Source organism: Pongo abelii, chromosome 3, assembly GCF_028885655.2.
Source record: "Pongo abelii isolate AG06213 chromosome 3, NHGRI_mPonAbe1-v2.0_pri, whole genome shotgun sequence".
In the NCBI taxonomy this organism is placed as follows: Eukaryota; Metazoa; Chordata; class Mammalia; order Primates; family Hominidae; genus Pongo; species Pongo abelii.
In genome coordinates, this window is record NC_071988.2 from 172,854,333 (window position 1) to 172,882,275 (window position 27,943).

The following is a 27,943-nucleotide window of genomic DNA, read 5'->3' on the forward strand; positions in this document are numbered from 1 at the left end:
CAGAAAAGTACTTGTGATTCAGAATTTCTTAAAATGCTGAATATTAAAGAAAACAAAAATAGTATTTTTCATGAGTGGCTGAGCTGAAAGAAAGAAAAAACAACAAAGTATTGGTGAGCACTGAAACCAACCTCTCCCCTGGGAGCATCCATCAATCCCCAGTGGCTTAGAAGTCAGTTTAAGGGACTGGTGAGAAGGACATAAAGGTTGGGGCCTAAACGAGGTGGGAAATCTGAAAAGCAACACTCAGTGGACGAACTGTGGAGGGGGGTAAACAACATGCTAAACAGAGATCACAGTTGGCATGTTTGCCTTTCTCAGTCTCAGCAGAAGAGAAAAAACGAAGTCACCCTTCTCTCACTCCAGTTTAAGGACAAAATTCATACTACCTATGTGATCTAGAAAAACTCAAACTAAAAATTCAGTTTCGAGAGATTCTGGGTTGGAAGAGACTAGAGCATGACAGAAGCAAACACCAATCCAGCCAAGAGGAGTACACTAAACCCAAGCCTCCAATGATATTCACAAATAAAAATCCATGGAAGATTATCTCACAATTAAAAAGAAATTCACAAAATAATGAAAAAAGCCCCCAAGAATCAGCAGAACAAGCCTTTCAGGAACAGAAGAAACAATGAGGAACATGAAAATAGTCAGATATATAATATAAAAATGTTAATGTTTAAGGAAATAAAAGAGATATCAAAAGTATGACTGAGGAAAAGAAACTGTAAAAAACATGAATATGAAAAAATCAAACAATTGTTTGATTTTGATAGTCATACAATAATTAGATATTTGAGAGGAGATCATTGTAGGCAAAGGAAAAAATAAGTTCAAAGGCCCTAAGGTAAGACTATGCTTGGCTTGCTTCAGGAAGTACAAAAGAGCCATGGCATCCAGACTTGAGTGAACAAGGAAGAAAAGTGGGAAGAAATGATGACCAAGAACTGGTACTTAATAGGTTACAAAATACCTCAATAAATATTAGTTATTATCCCATAATTTCTATTGGAAAAATTTGGATATTAGAAATAATAATTTCTTCTTTACCATTTCTGCATTAAATATAGAAGCCAGAGCAGAGCTACAGGGGATCTCAAGTAGGTTCAGAAGGAAATAAGAAAATATTCCTTTACTGTGAAGTCGGGGGAGAGTCTTCAGTAGAGGTCTCAGTGCCAAGGAAGACATCTGGGTCTTGTGTGAGCAAGGTAGAAATTAAGTGATTCAGGAGATACATTTCTGGAAACAATAATGATCAACAACAACCCAAAAAAAAAAAAAGTCAAGACGGAATTAGCATTTCAAAGTAGGAGACAATTCAAACTTGGGCATTAATTGGTAATCAGGACATCCTCAGAGTACTCAAAAATTTCACAGTTCAAGTGAACGTTAACATCCTATGACAATGAGAATTTAGCATAAATGAAACTCCCAAAGATATGCCAAACTTTTTAACTATCTGGTTTAATTCTCAACTTTTTCTAAATATTTTCAAAAGACACTAACAAGTAGCAAAATAGTACTAATTTGATTTTTCTTTTCTTCCGTATTCCTACCCTCAGACTAAGGCATTGCCTAAAAAAGTCATGAACAAAACACAAGTAATACAGGTTAAGAATAATATTCATAAGCCACAACTAGAGGTATGATCAATCCCTAAATATTAAAGAGTTGGTCATTCCATTTTTTCCTGATTAGCAAAATAACAGAAAATTGACTGGTGGATATCTTAAATACATATAAACTACCATGCACCATTTGACACATGAAGAAACAGATGCAAAGAATCAAAGTATGCATTGTTAAATCAATGATGAAAGTTTTAAAATCATTCATTTTCTCAAAACTTATCACTCTTAACAATGTTTCTAATTATCATAACCTAATACAATTCTTGAAAAATTTAGTCAAATTAGGTTCCAATACAAGAACACAACTTATATTAATAATCACACAGTATAACATGGTACACACAAAATTCAAATTCAAACAACTTGAGTCCAAATGCCATCTTACTAACTATGGCACTTGAGTATCACTGACCACTCCAATCCTGTTTTCATGCTATAAACCAAGTTTAATAAAGTACTGCCCCATGGAGTTGTTACATAGAAAAAATAAAATAATCCCTGTAAAACACTTATGTTTATCAGCAGACTCAGATATACACCCTGACTTACATCTAGGTTCCATTCTATTATAACTGGATCATAAAGCAAAGCATTAATTTCTTTTTTTATTTTTATTTTATTTTAAGTTCGGGATACATGTGGCATTAATTTCAATCTTTCCTTCTGAAGCACCACTTAAATAACTTGATGTGACTGTTCTTGCACAGTGCATTCAGCACTATAGAATAAAGTCAGTGTCTAACAATAAAAACTAGAAAGATATTTGTGCAATATGTTATGCTAAATGTAGAACTTGGCTAAATTGAAAATTTTCTGAAATACTTTATGTAAATAAAGAAACAAAGCAGTCCCTACAAATAGAAATGACTCCTGAAATTTTTATGTCAAAAGTCATTGTGTCAATTTATGTGTAATATTCAAGTGACTACCAAATGGTCATCATTTGACTCACTCAAACTATTTTGTTTCAAAGGTTCATCCCCACGCAGATAAACACGTTAAAGATAGTATAATTCACTAAAAATAGTCAAGTTCTCTGTTGATACAAATGGGATTTCTATGCAGGTTACTTGTATTCAATCTAAATGACTAAGAACTTATAAAGACTTAAGACGATCCTGCAAGAAAGATGCCTAAGGGTAAAAAAAAAAGAATTAAGATAAAGTAATATTTTGCTCTAGGTTGTTTATTTTAAGTGTGTAGCAGTTATGGGGGAAAAACATGACCCTTTATATTATCCTAAAACATTCTACAATTATTTTTTTTAATAATCCTTTTTAAGACAGAGTCTCTCTCTGTCGCCCAGGCTGGAGTGCAGTGGTGCAATCTCAGCTTACTGCAAGCTCCGTCTCCCGGGTTCAAGCGATTCCCATGCCTGAGTCTCCCAAGTAGCTAGGATTAAGGCGCACAACACCACACCCAGTTAATTTTTGTATTTTTAGTAGAGACAGGGTTTCATCTTGTTGGCCAGGCTGGTCTCCGACTCCTGACCTCAAGTGATCCGCCCACCTCAGCTTCCCAAAGGGCTAGGATTACAAGCGTGAGCCACTGCGCCTGGCCAAACAGTCTATAATTGTAAAAGCTATGAAAACTCTTTTTTTCTTTTTTAAGAGATAGGGTCTCGGCCGGGCACAGTGGCTCACGCCTGTAATCCCAGCACTTTGGGAGACCGAGGCGGGTGGACCACCTGAGGTCAGGAGTTTGGGACTGGCCTGACCGAGATGGAGAAACCCCATCTCTACTAAAAAAATACAAAATTGGCCGGGCGTGGTAATGCATGACTGTAATCCCAGCTACTTGGGAGGCTGAGGCAGGAGAATCACTTGAACCCAGGGGGCAGAGGTTGCAGTGAGCCAAGATCACGCCACTGCACTCCAGCCTGGGCAACAACAAACTCCGTCTAAAAAAAAAAAAAAAAAAAAAAGAGAGAGAGAAATAGAAATAGGGTCTCATTCTGTCACCCAGGATAGAGAACAGTGGCATAATCATAGTTCGCTATAGTCTCAAACTCCTGGGCTCACGTGATCCTGCCACTTCACCTTCTCCAGTGGGTACGACTACAGGCACACACTACCACGTAGACCTGATTTTTTAATTTTTTTGTAGATATAGGATCTCACTATGTTGCCCTGGTCTTGAACTCCTGGCCTCAAGCAGTCCTCCCGCCTGAGCCTCCCAAAGTGTGGGGATTATAGGCATGAGCAACCGCACCTGGCAGGAAAATTCACTTAATTACTAAAATTTTAAAACACCACCTCCACACATAAAATCCCCCACGAATAAATCTATATTTTGTTTTGGTAATACAAGGTTGCTTTCTAAGATAACAATTGCTCATCTGCCTGTATGTATAAATACATGTAAGCATATGGGAAAGAAGAAAAATGACTAATTTTCTCTTCCTACAATTTCTTCAGTGATCTACACTAGAACTCCATTATCTGAAATTATCTAAGGTATTCCTCAGCAGAAAAATAAGTTGGTCAACTGTAGCCTAAGTTGGCCCTATATTTATTCAATGGCTATCATGTATTCATCACTTCGTTATACCTTAGACTTCCAGCAGATAATGAACTAATATAACCTTTAAAATCATCACTTTACAAATGCCTACAAATATTAGGTAAATATAACAAAAAATACTTTTCAATGTAGAACTGAGCTTGAGTTTGCAAAGAAAGAAAGAAAGCAAAATCCCCGAGCCTAAAGTGAAAAAGAAACAGAAAAATAAGTATCTGAACTTCTATTACAACTGCTGAAGAGGCAAGAAAGAGGAAGCTAGTACTAGGGGGCTTGAATTTTATTTCCTTTTTAGAAACAAACAAAAAAAAAGTATTCACTCAAGATGGGGAAGTAGAGATAAAATCTCTATATAAATATGGGATCCTCAAAAGGTTGACCCTCAGTAAAAAAGTAGATTCTTCCTCTCCCCTACAAAAAAACTTCCCTGGCACAGGAAATTACAAATAACTAGTCTTTGGGTGGGCTGCTGATTTCCTTTGTTTTTTTAATTCTATAGAGATAGGGTCTCACTATGTTGCCCAGGCTGGTCTCGAACTCCTGGGCTCAAATGATCTTCCTGCCTCTGCCTCCCAAAGTCCTGGTATTACATGCATGAGCCACCGTGCCTGGTCACTACTGACTATTTTTAAGTTTCCTCTAAGATAGTAAAATTCTGGGATTTCCTCTAAGATAGTAAAATTCTGCTATTCACATAGGTTTGGAAGTCCAAATTTACACTACTGGCATGAACAGCAAACCCCAGAATGACAAATTTAAAAAAAAAAAAAAAAAAAAAACAATTTCAGGTATAATATACCCCCTGAGGATCCAGGCAAACTTAATCCATACGTTCTGGTAATAAACATTTCCTAAGCACATACTATGTGTCAAGTACTCTTCTAGGGACTAGGGATGCAATAAGCAAAACAGACAAAAATTTCTACTCTTATAAAACATAAACAGTAGTCCCTCTTGATCTACAGGGTATACATTGCAAGACCCCTAGTGGATACCTAAAACCACAGATAATACCAAACGCTATATACACTATGTTTTTTTGTATACACACATACCTATGATAAAGTTTAATTTATAAATTAGGCACAATAAGAGATTAACAACAATAACTAGTAATAAAATAGAACAGTTAGAACAATACACAGTTCCCAATTTTTGACAGTTTGACTTACAATTTTTCAACTTTATGATGGTGTGAAAGCAATAAGCAGTCAGCACAAACCCCAATTTAACAATGGAGTTACATCCCAATAAACTCATTTTAAGTTGAAAAGTCAAAACTATCATAAATCAACAAGTATTTTCAACTTACAATATTCTCAGCTTTAGATGTAAGTGCATCAAGTCAAGGAGCATCTGTGTAATTCACAATTACATGGATAGAAGATTCATACATACTGCAAACCTTAGCAACCTCAGCATATGATTTTTTTTTTCCTTGTAAGTCAAGAACTTCCACCTATTCACTTAAAAAAAGGGCTTTACAATGTCTCTGTGTCATATCCAAATTGCCAACATCACTACTCTTGTCCTGGACATTATTAAGTAAAATAAGGGTTACTTAAACACTGCAATACCATGACAGTCAATCTGATAGTGGAGAGGGCTACTAAGTGACTAAAGGACAGGTAGCATATATGTAGAGCATGGATACGCTGGACAAAAGGATGATTTGCATCCTAGGCAGGATGGAGCAGAATGCTTGAGATTTCATCACACTACTCAGAGCTGCACACAATTTAAAACTTAGGAACTGTCAAGGGCCTCAAGATGGCTGACTAGAGGCATCTCCTACTTGCCTCCTCCACTAGGAATAACCAAAATAGTGAGTAATCACACTTTGACTAGATAATCCAAGAAAGAACACTGGAATTCAATACAAAAATGACAAGAAACACCTAAAGAAAGGAAGGAGAGGGAAACAAGACAGCCTGCTCTGCTGGGAGCCGAGACAATCCCCACTGTGGGGAAAGAGTAAGGGGGAGACTCCCTGTGGTCCACATTCCCACTGTGGACTCCTGCAATTCTAGCCATTGGGGAGCCCCTAGGACCTCATGGGCTCTGAAACTAACATAAGGATCTGTCTGGAAATGGTGCAACACCACCACTCCACTGAGGAAAATTGCACTGGGTCCTACAATCCCCCTAAGTCCTAAGCAGCTACAACAAGTCACCATTTTGACAACACAGCCCACAACAGACTGAGCACTATCCTGCGGCCCAGCAGCTGGTGCACAGGCAGAAGTAAGAAACAGGCTGCCACCACCAGGACTGAGGCACAAGTGGGGCATGTGTCCCCAACTGCCGACCTAGGCTGCCACCATTAAAGGCAGCCCCATGTTCCCCAGTAGCAGCAGCACAGCACAGCCACTGCTCCCCCTCACCCAATCATTCCAGGGCCTGGGAACCACCCTGTCCCTGCTTACCACAGTAGGTGTCTGCACATATCACTGGGGGGCCTGATGACATGCCAGCCCAGCTTCACCAGGTCCCCATGCCAAAGCGTGCAGACTAGGGGCCTGGGGATTGTCTCCCTCAGCCTACTACGATTGGCACCTGAACACAACACCTATCCTGAGGATAGGGCTACCCCCACCTGCCGCTATCACCACAGCTGGCATCTACCTGCATGAACAACCTGCAAATCTAGAGACTGGCAGGCCTAGACCATCACACCCACCGCCAATATCCACACACACCACTCAGGATCCAGTGGACCATCTCTGCCTTTACCCATACTATGCTGGCTGCCCAGAAGACTGAGAGTGCACCCACCCACACAGCCTATCACTGCCACTACCAGAATCAGAGCAATCCACCTGGAAGCCCAGGAATTGGTTCACCTCAACTCACTGATACTGGTGCCAGTGTATGCTGCCCTAGAGCCCAAGGACAGGCATGCTCAGCCCACTGCTGTCACCACTGAGGCCTGAAAATTGCCACACATGGCACCTCAGTCCCCAGCAAAACTTCACCACAGCCTCCATTAATAGTCCACACTCTAAGGCCCCCAAAAAATCACAGACACCACTGACATTGTTTACACCTGAAAAAAAATCAGAGACTATACTACCACACACACCCAGAATCAAAGCCAATGCACTCTACCCAACCAACATCATAGATACGACTTCAAATAAAAAGTCCTCCCCTATGAAAGCAAATTCAAATAATCTGAAAAAGTCATTACTACACCAGAGGAAAGATATCAATGTAATGACAGAGGAAACATAAAACAGCAAAAAAAAAAAAAAAAAAAAGGACACCTCCAAAGGAACATAATAATTCTCCAGCAACATATCCCAATCAAAAACACATTTACAGGCCAGGCACGGTAGCTCATGCCTGTAATCCCAGCACTTTGGGAGGCTGAGGCAGGTAGGTCACCTGAGGTCAGGAGTTCGAGACCAGACCAGCCAAAATGAGGAAACCCCCCTCTACTAAAAATACAACAATTAGCTGGGCGTGGTGGTGGGTGCCTGTAATCCCAGCTACTTGGGAGGCTGAGGCAGGAGAATCACTTGAACTCAGGAGGCAGAGGTTGCAGTGAGCTGAGACTGTGCCATTGCATTCCAGCCTGGGCAACAAGAGTGAAACTCCGTCTCTCAGGAAAAAAAAAAAAAAAAAAAAAAGAATAAATAAGCTCAGTGAGAGACACAAGAGAATAATGAAAACTACTACAAAGGAATCAGAAAAATAATTCAGAATATGAATAACAAGTTTACCAAAGAGATAGATAATATTTTTTTTAAAAATCTGGTACTGAAGAATTAAATGGCCAGATGCAGTGGCTCAAGTCTATAATCCTAGCACTTTGGGAGGCTGAGGTGGGAGGATTACTTGAGTCCAAGAGTTCGAAGCCAGCCTGGGCAACATGGTGAGACCCTCGTCTCTACAAAAACTACCCCCAAAAAATTAGCTGGGTATAGTGGCACCTGCCTGTGGTCCCAGCTACTCAGGAGGCTGAGATGAGAGGATCGTTTGAGCCCAAGAGGTGGAGGTTGCAGTGAACTGAGATCACACTACTTACTGCACTACAGCCTGGGCAACAGAGCAAGACCTTGTCTCAAAAAAAAATATGTGTGTGTGTGTATATGTGTGTGTATGGGTGTGTATATGTGTGCATGTGTGTGTATGTGTGTGCTTGTGTGTGTGTATATACCAACATCATTTTTCACAGAAATAGAAAAAAACAATCCTGGTCAGGCACAGTGGCTCACACCTGTAATCCCAGCACTTTGGGAGGCCAAGATGGACAGATCACTTTAGTTAAGGAGTTCAGATCAGCCTAGCCAACATGGTGAAACCCCATTTCCACTAAAAACACAAAAAAATTAGTCAGGCATGGTGGCGCATACCTGTAGTACCACCTACTTGGGAGGCTGAGGTGGGAGGATCGCTTGAACCTGGGAGGCGAAGGTTGCAGTGAGCCAAAATCAAGCCACTTCACTCCAGCCTGGGCGAAAACGTGAGATTCGGTTTCAAAAAAAAACCAAAATCCTAAAACTCATATGGAACCAAAAAAAAAGCCAATAGCCAAAGGAATCCTGAGCCTAAAGAACAAAGCTGGAGGTGTCACACTACTTGACAAGATGTATATCAAGTCTATCATAAAACAAAACAGCATGGTACTGGCCTAAAAACAGAGCACATAACCAGACTGGGCAACATAGTGAGACAACCCCCCCCCCAGCCCCTGCCCCTTCTGTACAAACAAAATTTTAAAATTAGCCAGCTGTGATGGCATGTGCCATAGTCCCAGCTACTCAGGAGGCTGAGGTGGGAGGATTGCTTGAGCCCGGGAGGCTGAGGTTGCAGTGAGCTGTAATCATGCTGCTGCACTCTAGCCTGGGCAACAGAGCAAGACCCTGTCTCAAAACAAAAAGAAAAGAAAAAACCAACACATAGACAAATGGAACAGAATAGACAGACAATCCAGAAATGAATCCGTGTATTTATAGCCAACTGCTTTGTGTGTGTGTGTGTGTGTGTGTGTGTGTGTGTGTGTGTGTGTGTGTGTGTGTGACAGTCTCATGCTGCCACCCAGACTGGAATGTGAAGTACAGTGACACAATCTCAGCTCAATGCAACCTCCACCTCCTGGGTTCCACAAATCTCCTGCCTCAGCCTCTCCAGTAGCTGGGATTACAGGCATACACCACGATGCCAGGCCAATTTTTGTATGGTTTGTAGATACAGGGTTTCGCCATGCTGCCCAACTGGGTTCAAGCAATTCTCTGCCCAGCCTCCCAAGTAGCTGAGATTACAGGTGCCTGCCACGATGCCCGGCTAATTTTTGTATTTTTAGTAGAGAGGGTGTTTCACCATCTTGGCCATGCTGGTCTTGAACTCCTGAACTCGTGATCCACCAGCTTCAGCCTACTATTACACTTTGGAGCCATTATTAAGTAAAAATACGGGTCACTTGAATATAATCACTGCAATACTGCCGCAATCAATCTGATAACGGAGACGGCAACTGACTAACAGGCAGGTAGCATATACATACAGCATGACGCTGGACAAAGGGATGATTCACATCCTGGTGGGACAGAGCGTGATTTCATCATGCTACTCAGAACAACATGCAAATTAAAACTTACTAATGGTTTATTTCTGAAATTTTACATTTAATATTCTCAGACCATGGTTAACGGAAGGTAATAGAAACTGAGAAAAGCTAATAGGTGAATAAGGTAGGGTACTCTTGTAATGGAAGGAAACTGACAAAAAGCAAAATATATTAAGTTACATAATATATTAGAAGATAAATCCGTTAAGAAATAAGGTAAGGGCTGGGCGCGGTGGCTTACGCCTGTAATCCTAGCACTTTGGGAGGCCGAGGCAGGTGGATTGCCTGAGCTCAGAAGTTCAAGACCAGCCTGGGCAACACGGTGAAACTCCGTCTCTACTCAAGTACAAAAAATTAGCCAGGCATGGCGGCATGAGCCTTGTAATCCCAGCTACTCGGGAGGCTGAAACAGGAGAATCACTTGAACCCGGGAGGCAGGGGTTGCAATGAGCCAAGAACGCGCCATTGCACTCCAGCCTGGGCGACACAGAGAGACTTCAACTCAAAAAAGAAAGAAAGAAGGTAGGGAAAAAAGATAAGAAGTGGAGGAGAGGGAAATAGTCAAGAAATAGTCAAGAAAGATGTTAAACTTACACAAACTAATCTACACAGGATTCCCACAAATAAAATCCCACAAAAATTTAGTTCAGAATCCCAGATTATAAAACACCCTGTAACGGCCAGGCACGGTGGCTCACGCTTGTAATCCAGCACTTTGGGAGGCCAAGGCGGGCGGATCATGAGGTCAAGAGTTCGAGACCAGCCTGGCTAACATAGTGAAAGCCCGTCTCTACTACAAATACAAAAAATTAGCCAGGGGTGGTGGCAGGTGCCTGTAATCCCAGCGAGGCTGAGACAGGAGAATCCCTTGAACCCAGGAGGCAGAGGTTGCAGTGAGCCAAGATCACACTATCGCACTCCAGCCCAGACAACAGTACAAGACTCCGTCTCAAAAATAAATTTTAAAAAAACCCTGTATATACCACATTAGATGAGAGCTAATGAATGAATACTAGACTAAAAGGAAAAAACTATACAGAGTAGATTATAAGAGACTTTTGAAAATAATGACACTGTTCTCTTTTTTTTTTTTTGGAGACGGAGTCTCGCTCTGTCACCCAGGCTTTTTTTTTTTTTTTTGGAGACGGAATCTCATTCTGTCACCCAGGCTGGAGCACAGTGGTGAGATCTCAGCTCACACCAACCTCCACCTCCCAGGTTCAAGCAATTCTCCTGCCTCAGCCTCCCTAGTAACTGGGACTACAGGTGCCCGCCACCATGCCTGGCTAACTTTGTATTTTTTAGTAGAGACCATGTTGGCCAGGCTGGTCTCCAACTCTCGACCTCAGGTGATCCCACCCACCTCGGCCTCCCAAAGCACTGGGATTACAGACGTGAGCCACCATGCCCAGCAACACTGTTCTCTTAAGGGTAAAACAGACTAAAGTAATTCAAAATTGTACAATGAAAAATACAAACTGACTAACAACTTCATAGGAAACAAAATAATAAAGGAAATATGCATTAAGGTTTTAACAATATATCTTTTGCAGAAAAGAATAATAGGGCCGGGCATGGTGGCTCACACCTGTAATCCCAGCACTGCAGGAGGCCAAGGCAGGCGGATCACCTAAGGTCAAGAGTTCGAGACCAGCCTGGCCAATATGGCGAAACTCCATCTCTACTAAAAATACAAAAATCAGCAGGGAGTGGTGGTCAGCTACTCGGGAAGCTGAGGCAGGAGAATCACTTGAACCCAGAGGCGGAGGTTGCCGTGAGCTGAGATCACGCCACTACACTGCAGCATGAACAGAGGGAGACTCCGTCTCAAAAAATAAAATAAAATAAAATAAAATAAAAATAAAAGAATAATAGGAACTAGGCTTCCTAAAGATGGTGCTTTTATTTAAAAAATTAAGACATTTCCATTTAACACTTTTGAAGTACCAAAACACTTCGAAAAGTTCCGGAGATACAAAGATAAATAAAATACCTTACTGTACATCTATATAAGTATTATAAAACAAAAATGTATTGTGGACATTTTTGTTTCAACCATATAAAAACTATTTTAAAATATTTTCAAGAATATGTGTGTGAAAAGGGATGCTTTATAAAAAGTGAATATAATAGATTAGTTCAACTAGGTCAGTATGAGAAATAAAAAGCTTAGTTTATTTTTCTATTAATTCACAAACAGGAAAAAAAATCTGATTTTCCAGTTCCCAAATGATTTCTCAGTTTAAAATAAATCAATTCAAAGGTCAACAAAACTGTATGCTTGCAGGAACCTAAATTATCAAGTCTGTCACTTCTAGGAAACTTTGAAGTTTTAAAATTTCACCAATTCACCCAAATTTCTTGTAATTATCAATAATATTAATATATAACCAATAATATCTACTCATGATAGCTAGTAAAATCCCAGCTTGCTTTTTTACAGAAATTGATACGCTGATCCTAAATTTCCCCAGAAATGCAAAGGGCCCAGAATAGCCAAAACTGTCTTGAAAAAGAAGAGTAAAGAAGTCTTGCCTATTTTAAAATTCGCCACAAATCTTCAGTAATCAAAACGCAATTTGGTACTGGTTTAAGAATAGACACATAGATAAATGGAAAAGAATTGAGTCCAGATAAATCCTTACATTTATGCTCAACTGATTTTTGACAAAAGTGCCAAGGTAATTCAATAGGAAAAGAATAGCCTTTCAACAAATGGCACTCTAGCTGGGCGCAGTGGCTCATGCCTGTAATCCCAGCACCTTGGGAGGCCAAGGCGGGCGGACCACGAGGTCAGGAGATGGAGACCATCCTGGCAAACACGGTGAAACCCAGTATCTACTAAAAAATACAAAAAAAAAAAACTAGCCGGGCGTGGTGGCGGTCACCTATAGTCCCAGCTACTTGGGAGGCTGAGGCAGGAGAATGGTGTGAACCCGGGAGGCAGAGCTTGCAGTGAGCTGAGATCGCACCACTGCACTCCAGCCTGGGCAACAGAGCAAGACTCTGTCTCAAAAAAACAAACAAACTAACAAAAAAAAAAATGGTACTCTTAACAGTTGGATATCCACATACAAAAAAATGAATGTAGGCCGGGCGCAGTGTCTCACATCTGTAATCCCTGCACTTTGGGAGGCAGAGACAGGCAGATCACGAGGTCAGGAGATCGAGACCATCCTGGCTAACACGGTGAAACCACGTGTCTACTAAAAATACAAAAAATTAGCCAGGCGTGGTGGCCGGCGCCTGTAGTCCCAGCTACTTGGGAGGCTGAGGCCGGAGAATGGCATGAACCCAGGAGGGGGAGCTTGCAGTGAGCCGAGATTGCACCACTGCACTTCAGCCTGGGCGACAGAGCAAGGCTCCGTCTCAAAAAAAAAAAAAAGAATGTAGACCTTTCCCTTACCCTTATCTCACACCATACAAAAATTGACTTAAAATGAATCATAGGCCTAAATTTAGCAGCTAAAACTATAAAGTAATGAACACAGGATGTAAATGCTCTAAAATTAGATTGTAGTAATAGGTGCAAAACTCTTTAAATTTACTAAAAATCATTGACTTGTATACTTAAAATTAGAAGTTTTTTTCTTTTTTTTTTCTTTTTTTTTTTTTTTTTTGAGACAGAGTTTCATTCTTGTCGCCCAGGCTGGAGTGCAGTGGCGTGATCTCTGCTCACTGCAACTTCCGCCTCCCGGGTTCAAGAAATTCTCCTGCCTCAGCCTCCCAAGCAGCTGGGATTACAGGCATGCGCCACCACACCCAGCTAATTTTTGTATTTTTAGTAGAGACCAGGTTTCTCCATGTTGGTCAGGCTGGTCTCAAACTCCTGACCTCAGGTGATCCACCTGCCTCACCCTCTCAAAGTGCTGTGATTACAGGCGTGAGCCACCGTGCCTGGCCTAAAATGAGTGGTTTTTATGGCATGTAAAATACAGTTGTCCCTTGCTATACTGGGGGCATTGGTTCTAGGACTCTTGCATAGACCAAAATCTGAGCATACTCAGATAAGTCCTGCAATGGCCCTGTGGAACCCAGTGATATAAAAAGTAAGCCCTTAGTATACAATGGTTTCACATCCCAGGAACACTGTATTTTCGAGTTTGGTTGAAAAAAAAAAAAATCACCATATAAATGGACCCGTGCAGTTCAAACTCATGTTATTCAAGAGTCAACTGAATATCTCAATGAAGGTTTAAAAAAGCCACCTCTAGGCCGGGCGCAGTGGCTCACGCCTGTAATCCGAGCACTTTGGGAGGCTGAGGCAGGCGGATCACGAGGTCAGGAGTTCAAGACCAGTCTAGCCAACATGGTGAAACCCCATCTCTACCAAAAATACAAAAATTAGCCGGACTTGCTGGTGCATGCCTGTAATACCAGTTACTCAGGAGGCTGAGACAGAATTGCTTGAACACGGGAGGCGGAGGTTGCAGTGAGCCAAGATCGCGCCACTGCACTCCAGCCTGGGTGGCAGAGTGAGACTCCATCTCAAAAAAAAAAAAAAAAAAAAAAAAAAAAAATATATATATATATATATATATATATATATATATATATATATAAATGGTATTTTTTTTCTTATACAGACAAGGTCTTACTATGTTGCACAGGCTGGTGTTGAACTTCTGACCTCAAACAATCCTCCCACCTCAGCCTCCCAAAGTGCTGGGATTATAGGCATGAGCCACTGTGCCCAGCCCAAATTTTCAAATATAGAGTACAACTTTTTATATAGAATTTACATTGTATTAGGTATTCTAAGTAATCTAGAGATGATTTAAAGTATATGGGAGAAAGCCGGGCATGGTGGCTCATACTTGTAATCCCAGCATTTTTAGGAAGCCAAGGCACGCAGATCACTTGAGGCCAGGAGTTTGAGACCAGCCTGGCCAACATGGTGAAACTCTGTCTCTACTAAAAATACAATAAAAAATTAGCCGGGTGTAGTGGCCCACGCCTGTATTCCCAGCTACTTGGGAGGCTCAGGTACAAGAACTGCTTGACCTCGAAATAAAAAAGGACAGAAAAAAATGCAAGAACATTCCATGCTCATGGATAGGAAGAATCAATATTGTGAAAATGGCCATACTGCCCAAGGTAATTTATAGATTCAATGCCATCCCCATCAAGCTACCAATGACTTTCTTCACAGAAATGGAAAAAACTACTTTAAAATTCATATGGAACCAAAAAAGAGCCCGCATTGCCAAGACAATCCTAAGCAAAAAGAACAAAGCTGGAGGCATCATGCTACCTGACTTCAAACTATACTACAAGGCTACAGTAACCAAAACAGCATGGTACTGGTACCAAAACAGAGATATAGATCAATGGAACAGAACAGAGGCCTCAGAAATAACACCACACATCTACAACCATCTCATCTTTGACAAACCTGACAAAAACAAGAAATGGGGAAAAGATTCCCTATTTAATAAATGGTGCTGGGAAAACTGGCTAGCCATAAGTAGAAAGCTGAAACTGGATCCCTTCCTTACACCTTATACAAAAATTAATTCAAGATGGATCAAAGACTTAAATGTTAGACCTAAAACCATAAAAACCATAGAAGAAAATCTAGGCATTACCATTCAGGACATAGGCATGGGCAAGGACTTCATGACTAAAACACCAAAAGCAATGGCAACAAAAGCCAAAATTGACAAATGGGATCTAATTAAACTAAAGAGCTTCTGCATAGCAAAAGAAACTACTATCGGAGTGAACAGGCAACCTACAGAATGGGAGAAAATTTTTGCAATCTATCTATCTGACAAAGGGCTAATATCCAGAATCTACAAAGAACCTAAACAAATTTACAAGAAAAAATCAAACAACCCCATCAAAAAGTGGGCAAAGGATATGAACAGATACTTCTCAAAAGAAAACATTTATGCAGCCAACAGACACATGAAAAATTGCTCATCATCACTGGCCATCAGAGAAATGTAAATCAAAACTACAATGAGATACCATCTCACACCAGTTAGAATGGTGATCATTAAAAAGTCAGGAAACAACAGGTGCTGGAGAGGATGTGGAGAAATAGGAACACTTTTACACTGTTGGTGGGACTGTAAACTAGTTCAACCATTGTGGAAGACAGGGTGGTGGAATACTATGCAGCCATAAAAAAGGATGAGTTCATGTCCTTTGTGGGGACATGGATGAAGCTGGAAACCATCACTCTCAGCAAACTATCGCAAGGACAGAAAACCAAACACCGCATGTTCTCACTCATAGGCGGGAACTGAACAATGAGAACACTTGGACACAGGCAGGGGAACATTTGGACACAGGCAGGGGAACATCACACACCGGGGCCTATAGTAGGGTGGGGGGAGAGGGGAGGGATAGTATTAGGAGATATACCTAATGTAAATGACAAGTTAATGGGTGCAGCACACCAACATGGCACATGGATACATATGTAACAAACTTGCACGTTGTGCACATGTACCCTAGAACTTAAAGTATAATAATTAAAAATTTAAAAAAAAGAATTGCTTGAGCTGGGGTGGTGGAGGTTACAATGAGCTGAGATCATGCCACCGCACACCAGCCTGGGCAACAGAGTGAAACTCTGACTCAAAATAAATAAATAAATACATACATACATAAATAAAAATAAAGGATACAGGAGGATGTGTAAAAGGTTATATGCAAATACAATGGCATTTTATATGTTGGACTTGAACATCTGGGGATTTTTAAGTGGGAGATCCGTGGGGGTCCTGAAACCAATCTCCCATGGACATCAAGGGATGACTGTATTGTTACATTATTCAAACATTTTTAAAGGATGAGAGTAATGAACATCACTGGTTGCCAACCCAGCAACCACTCACCCTTTCAACTTCTTTTTTTTATGAGACAGAGTCTTGCTCTGCTACCCAGTCTGGAGTGCAGTGGCGCGATCTCAGCCCACTGCAACCTCCATCTCCTGGGTTCAAGCAATTCTCCTGCCTCAGCCTCCTGAGTAGCTGAGATTACAGGCGCGTGCCACCACGCCCGGCTAATTTTTGTATTTTTAGTAGAGACGGGGTTTCACCAATGTTGGCCACAATGGTCTCAAACTCCTAACCTCAGGTAATCCGCCCACCTCGGCCTCCCAAAGTGCTGGGATTACACCCGTGAGCCACCACAACTGGTCATCCTTTCAGCTTCTTAGCCAGATATTTTTTGGGGGTATCCACCCTTCCTCATACAGTCCAGGTACTTCAGAGAAAACTGATCCCATCCTCAGATGCAATTGTTGGTACTAGTTTGCTTAAGCCAACTGACACATATCAACAGCCATAGTCATTGGTTTGTTAGTCCAATCAGGACTGGTTTAGAATGTTAGAATAGAGAGGCTGTCTCTTCCAAGAGATGTGAACAAGAATACGTGTGGTCCACTGGGAATCATCCCACAATCATGAGGAAATATTGACAGATTAAAGGTAACATCATAGAAAGCAGAACAGAAACAGAAAGAAACTAGGTCTTCAACATTATTGAGTTAGTGTAAGTCTTGTCCTACCTTTGGACCTCCAGATAATGAACCTATAAATCCTTTATTTGTGCTCAAACCAGCTGGAATTTTCTGTTACTTATAACATGAATTACAAATTGATATGGGGGGGCAGAAAGCTAATTAACAAGCATGTTTCCAGAATGGATTACTCTTAACCCTAAAATCTGTGATGGCAGGTATTAAGGAAGAAATAATTCTAGATACACAAATATCAGAATTAAAACATGTTAGATAATTATGTTTCTAACAAATCTTCATATGAGAGCTTGAGAAGTGCCCACCTATGATTTTACATGGCCCGCAGAGTATTTTTAAATATTCTGACACTTTCAAATGTTACTTTTTCAGCCAGGTGCTGTGGCGCACTCACGAAATCCCAGCACTTTGGGAGGCCAAAGATGGCAGATTGCTTAAGCCCAGAAGTTCAAGACCAGATTGGGCAACATGGCAAAACCCTATCTCTAGCAAAAAAAAAAAAAAAAAATTAGCTGGACATGGTGGCATGCGCCTGTAGTCCCAGCTAGTCGGAGGTCGAGGCTGCAGGGATCCCACATTGTGCCACTGCACTCCAGCCTGGGCAACAGAATAAGACCCTGTCTCTAAATTTAAAAAAAAAAAAAAAAAAAGGGCCAGGCGTGTTGGCTCACACCTGTAAGCCCAGCACTTTGGGAGGCTGAGGCGGGCAGATCACGAAGTCAGGACTTGAAGACCAGCCTGGCCAACATGGTGAAACCCTATCTCTACTAAAAATACAAAAAATTAGCCGGGTGTGGTGACAGGCGCCTGTAATCCCAGCTACTTGGGAGGCTGAGGCAGGAGAATCGCTTGAACCCAGGAGGCAGAGGTTCCAGTGAGCTGAGATCATGCTATTCCAGCCTGGGCAACAGAGCAAGACTTCGTCTCAAAAAAATAACAACAACAACAACAACAAAATATATATATATACATACATATATATTATTTTTTAAAATCTCGACTTCTAATTTTTCCTAAAAAATCAAAAGGTCTGTCACCATTGGGCCCATGTTACTACAAGACAACAATCAACTAGAACCTAATGCAACTGTATACAAAATACATTCTGTACACAGTCGATAGAAATGGAGCCTATGTGTGATCTGCTCAGCTCCTGTAAGTATTAGAAGTCTGCACCGTTAGTATTTAGCAGAATATATGTCAACAATGGATAATGGGTAATGAAAATGGCTATATAATGAGTAATGAAAAATTATATTCTATAACTTAAGCTGTAACATTTTAACTAAAATCATATAGAGTCAGCCTTTCATATCCATGGGTTCCACATCCATGAATTCAACCAATTACAGATCAAAAAAAATTGGGGAAAAAAACATTTCACAATGTTCTAAAAAGCAAAATTTGAATTTGCCATGCACCAAGTATTACCAGGTGATACAGGTTTGGCTGTGTCCCCACCCAAATCTCACCTTGAATTGTAATAATCCCCACACGCCAAGGACAGGCGAGGTGGAGATAACTGAATCATGGGGGCAGTTTCCCCCATACTGCTCTCGTGCTAGTGAACAAATCTCATGAGATCTGATGGTTTTATAAATGGGAGTTCCCCTGCACACACTCTCTTAACTTTCCACTTTGTTCGCCTTCCACCATGATTGTGAGGCCTTCCCAGCCATGTGGAACTGTGAGTCAATTAAACTCTTTCCTTTATAAATTACCCAGTCTCAAGTATGTCTTCATTAGCAGCGTGAGAACAGACTAATACACCATGTCAATGAAGTGATGTGAAGGCACTCTATTAGATATTTTAAATAATTTAGAGATGATTTACCAGCCTGGGCAACATAGCAAGACTCAAAAAATTTAAAAAGTAGCAGGTTGGCTGGGCACGGTGGCTCACACCTGTAATCCCAGCACTTTGGGAGGACGAGGCAGGCAGATCACAAGGTGGCGAGATCGAGATCAGCCTGACCAACATGAAGAAACCCCGTCTCAATACAAAAATTAGCTGGGTGTGGTGGCACGTGCCTGTAATCCCAGCTACTCAGGAGGCTGAGGCAGGAGAATTGCTTGAACCCAGGAAGTGGAGGTTGCACTGAGCCAAGATCGCGCTACTGCATTCCAGCCTGGTGAGGGAGCAAGACTCCGTCTCAAAGAAAAAAAAAAAAAAGACTAGCGGGTTGTGGTGGCATACGCCTGTAAGTCCCAGCTACTCAGGAGACCGAGGCAGGAGAACAGCTTAAGCCCAGGAATTTGAGGCTACAGTGAGATATGATCAAGCCACTGTACTCAAGCCTGGGCAACAGAGCAAGGCGCGGTGGCTCACACCTGTAATCCCAGCACTTTGAGAGGCCAGGGTGGGCAGATCACGAGGTCAGGAGATCCAGACCACCCTGGCTAACATGGTTAAACCCCATCTCTACTAAAAATACAAAAAATTAGCAGGGTGTGGTGGCACGTGCCTGTAGTCCCAGCTACTTGGGAGGCTGAGGCAGGAGAATGGCATGAACCCAGGAGGCGAACCTTGCAGTGAGCCGAGATCACACCACTGCACTCCAGCCTGGGGGACAGAGTGAGGCTCCATCTCAAAAAAAATAAATAAAATAAATAAATAAATAAATAAAAATTTTAAAGAGATGATTTAAAGTATACAGAAGATACATGTAAGTTATATGCAAATACTATACCATTTTATATAAGAGACTGGAGCTTCTGAAAATTGTGGTATCCACTAGGGGTTCCGGAACCAATTCCCCACATATCAAGGGGTGACTGTAATTACTTAAAAAAAATTTTTAAAAAAATCATGAAAGTATGTATTTGTCACCAGCTCATGGGAAACACTATTCTTGAATTAAGTAGCACTGAATACCTTTAAATACCTGATGGAAGCCTTAAACTCAGCAGCAAGTTCCTGAAAACATGACAACATATATTAATTATTCTGGGTCTAAAAGTTTGACAAATTACTGTAAAATACAGATGAAGACAAAATAAAATGGTTTTAAACTGCAACAAGAAAAATGTACAAGTTGACCAGAAGTTTGAAACACTTGACTACGTTGGCGTACTGTTAATCAAAATTTATCTGCAAAACAGACTTGCAAAAGAAATTATAAACAGGGTAGTAAATTTCAAAGTAATTTCTAACAGACTAAGGTCAAGCTACATTAGCAAAGTTGGAAGGTAGCACTTAAGAAAAAACTCTGGGCCAGGCATGGTGGCTCACACCTGTAATCCCAGCACTTTGCGAAGGCCAAGGCAGGCAGATCACCTGAGGTTGGGAGTTCAAGACCAGCCTGGCCAACATGGTGAAACCTAATTTCTACTAAAAATACAAAAAAATTAGCCGGGCATGGTGGTGCGTGCCTGTAGATCCAGCTACTGGGGACGCTGAGGCACAAGAATTGCTTGAATCCGAGCAGCAGAGGTTGCAGTGAGCTGAGATCACACCACTGCACTCCAACCTGGGTGACAGAGTGAGACTCCCTCTCAATTAAAAAAAAAAAAAAAAAAAAAGGCCGGGCGCAGTGGCTCACGCCTGTAATCCTAGCACTTTGGGAGGCCGAGGCAGGCGGATCACGAGGTCAGGAGATCGAGACCATCCTGGTTAACACGGTGAAACCCCGTCTCTACTAAAAATACAAAAAATTAGCTGGGCGTGGTGGTGGGCGCCTGTAGTCCCAGCTACTTGGGAGGCTGAGGCCGGAGAATGGCATGAACCCGGGAGGCAGAACTTGCAGTGAGCCGAGATCGCGCCACTGCACTCCAGCCTAGGCGACAGAGCAAGACACCGTCTCAAAAAAAAAAAAAGAAAGAAAAAACTCTGGAAAAGTTATATGGCTCTACCATGTACTATTTGGACACCTCTGGAGGAGAGGAACTTGTTCAATTTTAACAGTATAAACTTTATTGTTTAAGTAGCTAATATTTAGGCTAGGCGTGGTGGCTTAAGCCTGTAATTCCAGCACTTCAGGAGGCTGAACGAGTGGATCACGTGAAGTCAGGATTTTGAGACCACCCTGGCCAACATGGTGAAACCCCATCTCTACCAAAAATACAAAAATTAGTCGGGCCTCCTGGCGCACGCCTGTGGTCCCAGCTACTTGGGAGTCTGAGGCAGGAGAATCACTTGAACTCAGGAGGCAGAGGTTGCAGGGAGGCAAGGTTGCACCACTGCACTCCAGCCTGGGCAACAGACTGAGACTCTGTCTCAAAAAAAAAAAAAAGACGAACTATCAATTAGGAAATATTTAGGTGTAGAAGTACTAACAACATTGAGATGGACTAATTTACAGAATCCCAATACTTTAGTTCTAATTTTTTTTTCAGGGTGTTGCTCTGCATGATTGTAGCTCACTGTAGCCTCGAACTCCTGGGCTCAAGGGATCCTCCCACCTCATCCTCCCAAGTAGCTGGGACTACAGGTATATGCTACCATGCCCAGCTAATTTTTTATTTATTTATTTATTTATTTTGTAGAGACAGGGTCTCACTATGGTGCCCAGGCTGGTCTCAAACTCTTGGCCTCAAGTGAACCTCCCAAAGCGCCGGGATTACAGGCATGAGCCACTGTGCGCAGCTGCTTCCAAAGATTTTCTAGAGTGGCCAAAACCCCCGATAATCCATGAAAGAGCATGAAAACTATTTTAAGGGACAATGGAAGGGGAGAAACTGCTACCTAATATTCTCAGCAACTTTTCCTCCCCTACCTGACAAGCGAATGATATTAAAGAGGAGGGGTAACTAACTGAACAGACTCTTCTCTCTCCTTCTATCCAGGCACCTACTTATCCTGCAAATACGCAGCTTTGAAGGACTTAACCAGTGACCTTAAAATCTATACCAGGTCTACAGTTCTAGGAAGCGTATAAGCAAACTACTGCTATATAATTTGGATTTTCTTTAATGATAAAAATGCAAATGACTCACGTTTGGTCATCCACTCTAACATAGCACATTCTAAAGAACAGGAGTTCACATACTCCTTCTGCCAAAAGATGTTGTGTCTTCACACACAAACAACTAATTATGGATTATATTATTACCACAGATTTCTGTTTCTCATTGAAGGCATATGAAGATTTAAAAAAGAACAAAAAATCAGAAAGGAAATGTTTCAAGTCTATTTTGAGGTAAAGCACTCAATTTACCATTTATCTTCTTCAGACTTACATATGAAAGCCCCACACACATGCACACACACAAGATCCCCAAAATGTTGACAACTGTTGAAGCTGCACAACGGATACCAGAGTTCATTATACTGTTCTATTTTTGCATATATTTGAACATTTCCATAATATGCAGTTTTTTAAAATATGTATGTGTGTGTCTATAGTTGTTTATACATAAAGTCCCAATAAACTGACATAGAAATATCCAATTGTTCAAAGTTTTCATCCTTCAAAAGTAAGTGAATTTCTTTTTTTTTTTTTTTTTTTCTGGAAACAGTCTCTCACTCTGCCACCTAGGCTGGAATGCATTGGCACGATCTCGGCTCACAGCAACCTCCACCTCCTGGGTACAAGCAAGCGCATCCGGCTAATTTTTTTGTATTTTTAGTAGAGATGGGGTTTCACCATGTTGGCCAGGCCAGTCTCGAACTCCTAACCTCAAGTGATGTGCCCGCCTCGGCTTCTTGCGGTGCTGGGATTACAGGCGTGAGTCACCACGCCCAGAAAGAATTCCATCTAGCTACTTTCTTATTCTAGAAGTTGTACTGCAGGTGACCAGACCATTAGTGAAGGTCTAGTGAAAGAAATAATTAACTGCCCCAGAATAAAACAAGCCTAACCTTGAAAAGAGGCAAAGGGAAAGGTGCTAAACAGTTATTACAATTAACTGCATGTTTATATTTGGTCCTGTTATCCTCTAACACAGGTGGGTAGGTAGAAAAGGGGGAAGTATTTTAGGGCCAGATTTCCTTTTGATTCTTTAAGTTGATGGGCAAGAGAGGCTGGAATAAAGAAATCTAAAAAGTCTCCATTATAAATGATAACCAAGCCAGGCACAATGACACATGCCAGTAGTCCCAGCTACTTAGGAGACAGAGTGGGGAGAATCGCCTGAACCCAGGAATTCAAGACTAGCCTAGGCAACAGAGTGAGACCTCATCTCTAAATAAATAAGTTAATGAATTAATTAAAGGTAGAATTGTATAATATATGAATTATACCTCAATTTAAAAACAATTTAAGCCCTATACAGTGATGCATGCCTATAGCCACAACTACTCAGAAGACTGAAGCAGGAGGATAGCTTGAACTTAGGAGGTTGAGAACAGCCTGGGCAACATAGAGAGGCCTCATCCCCCTCCCACCCCCACCCAGAAAAAAGCATTCATAGCTCATCTGAGTATAATCAGCAATTTCCAATGACTAACTATGCTTTCCTGCTAGATATGAATTTATAAAACACATAAAGATTATACTGTATCTGCTTCAATTCCTTTTTTCATATTGCCATTCAATTTTCACAAGATTACTTTAAATGCAATCCTAAATTCATCCCCAATTTAACTTTTGTTAGTTATGTCTAAAAATAAAACTAGTCAAAATTAAAAATACTAACTTTGCAGCAAATTAATCTTGCATCAGCACTACAAACAAATTTTTAAACTTATTGTAGCAAAACATAACTTCGACAGAATCAAAGACATTAATTCTCAAGTCCAAAAAAAGGTCACAAGAACTTACTTAAAGTGGTAAAGGGAAACGCAGACTTAGGCATACATGCCAAGAAAAAAAAAATTAGAGATAACTCCTCCGCTAGAACCTCCCCCAAATACTTCCATAGCAACAATTATTTCCTTAGCACAAAAGTGATGTGTTCACTTTCACAAAACCTGGATCATCTAAGTTTGCACAATTCCCTTCAATCTAAAAAACAGATGAAATTGTTTCATTTAGGTGAGTAGAATTTTGTGTCCCTATAAATGAAAAAAGTCACCATCAGTGTGAGTAAACACATGGTTCCAGCTTTAAGGTCTTGTTCCCCAACCCACTGAAAAGAGTATATGCTTATAAAATATTCATCGACTTACCAGGTTAAAGACAGTTTCTACAATATCCCTATTGGATACTTCTCCAACTTCAACCAAACCGGTCAACACGGCAAATTTCATTCTGATGCCCCTGATGGGGAGCCCTGGTTTCAGAGACAATGCACCCCCTTCAGTAGGGGTTTCTTCTCTCCCTCCACCTCCCCCGTCATCACCTGTTGGTGGCGGGGAAGGGACACGATTGTCTTCGCTAGCCATTGCTAGCTCACGAGAAAGGACAACTCAGAGTCACCCTGGGACAGCAGTCGCTGCACTGGTAATGAGCACAACACACGCAATGCAAAACGAAAGGGTCCCTCTTCCAACTTGTGGAGAAACCCCAAAGCAGTTGATGTGGAAAGTCCTTGGCGTCGCCCTCCTCCTCTTGGAGAATATTTGTCCAATCTCTCTCCCCGAGGCTGACAACAACGCCAAACCCTATTGGAAGATTAAATATATGTTAAATAGGCTAGGTTTTGTTTTAGGGTTTTGAGGGGACAAGAGGGAAATAGTTATTGTCGGTCAAATAAGTTACTAAAGGCACCCCACTACTAGCCACCCGCTTCTCCCGGGCTCAAAGAGCTGGGTTCTGGGTGAAGGCAGGTCCAAGAGGCCCCCGAACAGGCTCACTCCTCCCCCACTCTCGTGCAGGTTCTAGGCGCAGGGTAACCTCTCCTCACAGGTGCACTACAAAGAGAAACTGTCGCGGGGAAAGGAGGGATCGGAGGAAAGAAGGGGGGCCCACAAGCTAACACAGAGGTAGAAAGTTCTTCCTCACCCAGATACTCCGGACTCGTCCTCACCCCCCGCCCAGGAGCAGCGAGACCGAGGTGGCGGCGGAGATCCAGGGCAGGAAAAGGCGGGGGAAGGGGGCGGTGATTATTCTAAATGCTCGGCCCAGTGGGAGGAGTGAAGCACCTCTCTCAGGCACCTGAGATTCGACGGGAAGAGGTGGGGAGGTGTGTGTGGTGGCAGGAAGGGAGGGGAGCGGCCAGAGAAACCCGGCGGCAACCGCAGGGAGAGAAGGGAGGACAGAGAGGTCAGTGCACCTGGTCGCAGCCTCCAAGTTTCCCTAGTCCGCTCCCCGGGAGTCCGCGGCTGCACAGAACTCCATGGCTTCCTGGCCCGCCCCGCCCCTGCGCTCAGCCTTTGCAAAAGCAGCCGCTGCTGGCGCTACGGTGGCCGCGGCTGAGGCTGCTGCGAGTGGTGAGGATGCTACTGCCACAGCTCGCCCCGCCACGGCTCGCGCGGCTGTCGTGTGCCCACTGAAGCTGCTCCCGGCCGCCATGACAGCGCCGAGGGCTGCCGGGCGCGGCGTGCGCGTGCGCGAGCGCGAAAGCGCAGGGCGGGAGGGCGCGAAGGCGGAGGCAGCCGCGCGGCGGGGGCGCGGTGAGGACGCGCGGACAGCTAAGGGGGCCCCGAGCCAGCCCGAGCGCTGGGCTCGGGCTTCCGGCTGCACTAGGCGCGCTGCTCTGGTAGCACCAGGTGTGTCCCCGGCCCGGTGAGGAGAGACGCTTCCTTCCGAGGGCCTACACTTCCCCCTCTCCCACTCTCGGACCTCAGGAGGTGCTTCTGCCAAGTCCTGAGGCGGGGATTCTGGCACTCCTGCTGTTGTTAAGTTACCGTAGGGTCTTTTCGCGCGGAGGGAACCCGCGCCGCCTTGCCTAGGTGTCTCATTGGACTTGGAGAAGAACACCTGAGGGACCTCTACGAGCCAGAGCGGTGACGGCGCTGGAGCCAATGGGGCTGCTGTCGCTGCCCAGTGGGAGCGAGGAGTCCCCACCCCTGGCTGCTTTCAGCTGCTGCCCGCCTGCTGCTCTCGGCGGAGACTTGGAGATTTCCACTGGGATACCTCGGCAGCTGCCACCATTCGGGAGGGGAGGGGAGGGGACCGAGTCGACGAGGAATGGGAAAGATTCCTTGCTTTGCAGCTGCCGCGCAACCAAACCTCTCCCACATTGATTCTAGGGAGAGGATTCCTGAGACAGCTGCTACAAACAGCGTGGAGACAGGGTTCATTGTGCCTGTAGACCTCCGAAGGGTTTTTTCCTCTCGTGATTTTCCAATGTGAAGATTAGGCTCGCGTCATTCTCAGAGTAGATCAAAAGATAAATTATATTAGGTAGTACAGATAGGTCTTCATACTCAGTGTCCCTTCTTTCCACCCGCTATTAACAGTAAAGCATTCTTCCTAGTGAGTAAAAAATAAATTTAGTGGCAGGTGGTTTTTCACCCACGTGTATCCTTTGAGGTCAAAGGGCCTTTTTAAAAATACGCCTAGCTCCTAAAATGAAAGTGAAGCAAAAAGTGGGATTAAACAAAGGAAGAATTCTAGAGAATTTAGGAAAAAATTATAGTGGTTTGAGAAATAGTTTCCTGAAGAAAAAGTTATTTGAGATGGCCTTGAGAAGTGGACAGAAGCCGGGCGCGGTGGCTCACGCCTGTAATCCTAGCACTTTGGGAGGCCCAAGCAGGTGGATCACCTGAGGTCAGGAGTTCGAGACCAGCCTGACCAATATGGTGAAACCCCCGTCTCTACTAAAAATACAAAAATCAGCCAGGCATGGTGGTAGGCGCCTGTAATCCCAGCTACTCGGGAGGCTGAGGCAGGAGAATTGCCACTGCACTCCAGCCTGGGTGACAGAGCAAGAGCGAGATTCTGTCTCAAAAAAAAAAAAAAGACAACTTTAACTCTCACGTGGAAATTTGGGAAGAAAAAGGTAACAGATGCAAAAAGCAAAGGAGGGCTGGGTGCAGTAGCTCACACCTGTCATCCCAGCACTTTAGGAGGCTAGTGCAGGAGGATCACTTGAGACTAGCCTAGGCAACAGCAAGACCCATCCTCTTTTTTTTTTTTAAACGGAGTTTTGCTCTTATTGCCCAGGCTGGAGTGCAATGGCGCAATCTCGGCTCACCTCAACCTCTGCCTCCCGGGTTCCGGCGATTCTCCTGCCTCAGCCTCCCGAGTAGCTGGGATTACAGGCATGCGCTAATTTTTTTTATTTTTATTACAAGCCCGGCTAATTTTTGTATTTTTGGTAGAGGTGGGGTTTCACCATGTTGGCCAGGCTGGTCTCAAACTCCTTACCTTAGGTGATCTGCCCATCTCAGCCTCCCGAACTGCTGGGATTACAGGTGTGAGCCACCGTGCCCGGCCAAGGTCTCTATTTTTTTAAAAAAGAAGCAGAAGAAGAACAAGCAAGGGGATATTTTCTTTAGAAAAGTGTTACACCTTTTAAAAATACTAAAATGAATTCAACTGCACCAAATCTCATGTGGTTGCAAATGTTTGTTGAAGATTTGTTTTCTGTAAGTAGACTTAGATATTCCAGAGATGAGGCAGACATCTTTCTGATGATCCGAATTGCCGACATACATTTCCAAAGTAAAAGGCAACATCAGTGGCTCCCCATTTCTGAAATCTCTGGAAAACTAAACACCTCAAGTTTGTTTCACATCATTAATGAATAACTCTGGAATAAGGGGGAGTAGGGTGTGCCTGCAGAAGAGACACAACTTTCACTTGACCTTTCACACATCCGTATTTCGAAAGTGAGGCATTAATCCTAAAAGGCCTCTCATAGGAGTTTGTCTCCTCAGATGGGGCAAATGGTATGTTAATATATCTGTCATATAAGTGCTAATTAAGTATTTGTTAAATGAATAAATGTCTTCCATTA

General features: G+C 42.7%; 1 protein-coding gene across 2 annotated transcripts in view; it reads right to left on the reverse strand.

Moving 5' to 3' along the window:
- The window catches only part of LRBA (LPS responsive beige-like anchor protein), a 763,816-nt gene extending 739,270 nt beyond the window's left edge, over positions 1 to 24,546 (reverse strand). For both annotated transcript variants that reach the window (XM_024245927.3, XM_054553557.2), the window contains exon 1: positions 24,267 to 24,546. In XM_024245927.3, the coding sequence (XP_024101695.2) occupies positions 24,267 to 24,482 (216 nt within the window). In that variant the 5' untranslated portion in view covers positions 24,483 to 24,546. The remainder of the gene's footprint in view (positions 1 to 24,266) is intronic.
- Positions 24,547 to 27,943: the final 3,397 nt, after the last annotated feature.